Genomic DNA, 3,023 nt, shown 5'->3' with positions numbered 1-3,023 from the left:
TTACTAATTTTTGGCTAAAAATTGCTAATCACTTCTTTAATTTAGCTAGATTAGTAATTACCCTAGTTAACAATCACTCTTTCTTAAGTCCTTTGATTTTTACATATTTAATTGTTATACTTTTATCAGGGTTTCCTTTTCTGATCCATACATAGTTAACCACACACATGTACCTACTACTTTTTATTGTATTTAATTGGTAAAAGGGTTAAAAAAAAACTGAATTATCGAGGAAAAACAAAAAGAAAATATTAGAAGGCTTCCTGTTTTCAAAAATTCATATAACCACTTAATGTGGATTCCTCCATGTATCCATCTTAATTAAATGGTGGTAACCTACTACCTACCTAATAATCAAAAGACTCAGTTTTTCAAACTTAACAGTACCAAGGAATTACAAACTAGTTTCAACGAATTCTGCCCCATCATCCAATGTTTCATGTTTGTTGAGGAGGACCAAAGTCATCCTCCATGGAATCATGTTCAATACTTTCTTCTTCCTTTTTATGGATCCGCTGTTGAGATTTGTTGTGCTTTTTACTCGTGTGGATGCTGCATACTGTCCATTCTTCCATCTTCAATAAGAAACTCCGAACATCAAATAACAGAAATATTACACATATTTAAGTAACCAAATCAATAAAACACGCGTACGTATGTACGTACGTACCTTGTTTGGTAAGGGATATAGAAGCCGAAACTGATGCAAGATCCATGGGGTCCTGGAGCGGCGTTGATTGGAAATTTGGTAGAAAACAAAGAATTTTTTGAAACCAATAGGATGGTTGCAACCAAGATCTAAAATGAACTTGTGGCTGTTACTGATGGGTTTCCAGAAGCCTGCTGGATTGGAAAAGGGACGGTGGGAACTTGTTTTGTAGAAGAAATACCTTTTCTCCTTCGGGTTACCTGGAACCACACATGAAAAAAATCAATCTTTTACAGAAATAAAAGAATGGAAGGAAGGGGTAGCGACGTACGTACCTGGGAGACGTGATGGATGGTGGAGGAAGAGGTGGTGGGCGTGGAGGATGGCCATGGCCGACAAAGGGAAGGAGAATACCTTGGGGCACAGGTACTGGATGATGATCTCTTCGTCTGTCGGACGAAAACGATATCCAATCGGCATCTGAAGCTTCCGAATTGCCGTCGTGCGGCTGGTCTCGAGGGTATCTTCCATCTCCATGTGCGGATGGATGGATCGAGCTGTAAATGACAACCACAATCAAAGAGGACTCGGATGTTAACAAGACAAGTATTTATCAGAAAATTAACTAAAAAGTCTTGTTTCCCTTTTCCTAGACATATACAATAATAATGTGTAGGATAAATTATTAAAAATGAAGACAACAGTTCTAGCAGTAGCAAAACGACAAACAAGGCATGATAGAGATAAGAGCTTCACAATGCATAGTATAAAAGTTGAATAACATGATTAGTAGATCGAATACCAATTATAACATGATTAGTAGATCGAATACCAATTAAATGGAGTGTGTGTGGTGATATGGAGTACAGTTGAATGATCATTGAATGATTCAATAGAAGGAATAAATTTGTGATTAGGATTGAATATGTATTTAATGGGTTGCGGGTGGTGTTGGGTAGATATTTAATGGATGATGTGACAATCCACTGAATCTCTTTAGAGTTCAAATGACTGTGGATGCTCTAAGGGAAAATAAGTAATTTACTAATAGTAATCAATTTGTTTTTTTTTTTTAATTTGAAAAAAATAACCATTATTTTTGGAATAGAGCATTCCAAAGAAGTATTATTCATTCTGTAGTAGTCGATGATAAGTATAGTTTAGAATCTGAAATATAAGACCGTACATTTTGGTTTGCCATATCAATTTTGGAATACGGTAGTCAATATTGTATATGTAGAATTGACATTCCAGACTAACATCCCGAACACCATTCCGAACAATAAAATACTAGGTTTTCATCCCCTATATGACATGTGGTATTCCATTTAGTTATTCACTTACAACGAGGATCTATAATTCTCTATTATAATTGTTTGAACATGAGTTTTTCAGACAACAACCATGAAGAAAGTTTTACCAACTTGCATGTTTACCTGCACAACCTTAGGCGGATGAACCCTCATAATTACACAAACATCAAAATTGATGTTATGGATCATTTCCAATTCTGTTTTGTGGCTATTGGATGTGTAGTAAAATAAGTATGTTCCAAATTTTAAATGTTTATTTAAAATCTATAATGTTTTTACAACTAATTGTTTTGTTTTCCCAAAAAGTTACAACTCCATGCATTCCTGGGTTGTTTGTTGTCTGTCATCTTTATAGGTAGTATCCCTCTAAGAGGGAACTACCTACACCAATGTTCATAGCAGTTGCTATGGACGAAAGCAACCAAACCTTGCATATAGTATTCTGTGTGGGCGTGGCAAATAATGTCAACTATTGGACCTGGTTCCTGATGAGGTTGAATGTAACGCCTACATATTCGGACTAGTCAATTTAGAGCAATAAACATTAAAAATGATTTTTTGATAGAAGATTATTTAGAATAAATAGTCTTAACTAAAGTATAGTATATATCACACGGTTACGTATATATAAAGAACATTGAAATCCAACTTATAACGAAGAAGTTATGACCCGTCGAAGTTTTACGATTAAAACGCCACGACGCCGCGTATCGTAAAAAGTGAATTTTTGATAAGCTACTTTTTAGCCTTATCAATAAAAATGAAAGTCGTAGTATATGTTAAACCGAGAACGTACATAAAAAGAACGTCCAAATCTGACTTCGTTTCAGGAAGTTATGATTTTTCTAAGATTTAGCATAATAGTACACAACCCGGAAATCGAATTTTAGACCTATCGATTATTAGCCGACACAACCTAAATGAGAATTGTAAATCTCGTTAATAGGAGCTCAACGATATAAAGACAGTCAAAAACAGACGTTGGGTGACAAAATTATGAATTTTTAACGGACTTTAACTGTCTAAGCCTGTTAAAATACAACTTTAAATATAAAGTCAAA

At 34.7% G+C, this 3,023-nt stretch overlaps 1 protein-coding gene across 1 annotated transcript; it reads right to left on the bottom strand.

Annotated features, from left to right (window-relative positions):
• Nucleotides 1-200: 200 nt before the first annotated feature.
• LOC145100845 (NAC domain-containing protein 83-like) lies at nt 201-1,297 on the bottom strand. The gene is made up of 3 exons (XM_079037964.1): nt 985-1,297; nt 671-909; nt 201-575 (listed from the first exon to the last, which is right to left on the bottom strand). Exons 1-3 carry the CDS (start codon nt 1,184-1,186, stop codon nt 438-440), a joined length of 579 nt encoding a protein of 192 aa, XP_078894090.1. The 5' UTR covers nt 1,187-1,297; the 3' UTR covers nt 201-437.
• Nucleotides 1,298-3,023: the final 1,726 nt, after the last annotated feature.

Source organism: Lactuca serriola, chromosome 4 (genome assembly GCF_051521515.1).
Source record: "Lactuca serriola cultivar US96UC23 chromosome 4, Lser_US96UC23_V15, whole genome shotgun sequence".
NCBI lineage: Eukaryota > Viridiplantae > Streptophyta > Magnoliopsida > Asterales > Asteraceae > Lactuca > Lactuca serriola.
Note: the sequence above shows the minus strand (reverse complement) of the source record. Positions and strands in the feature narration are given on the sequence as shown.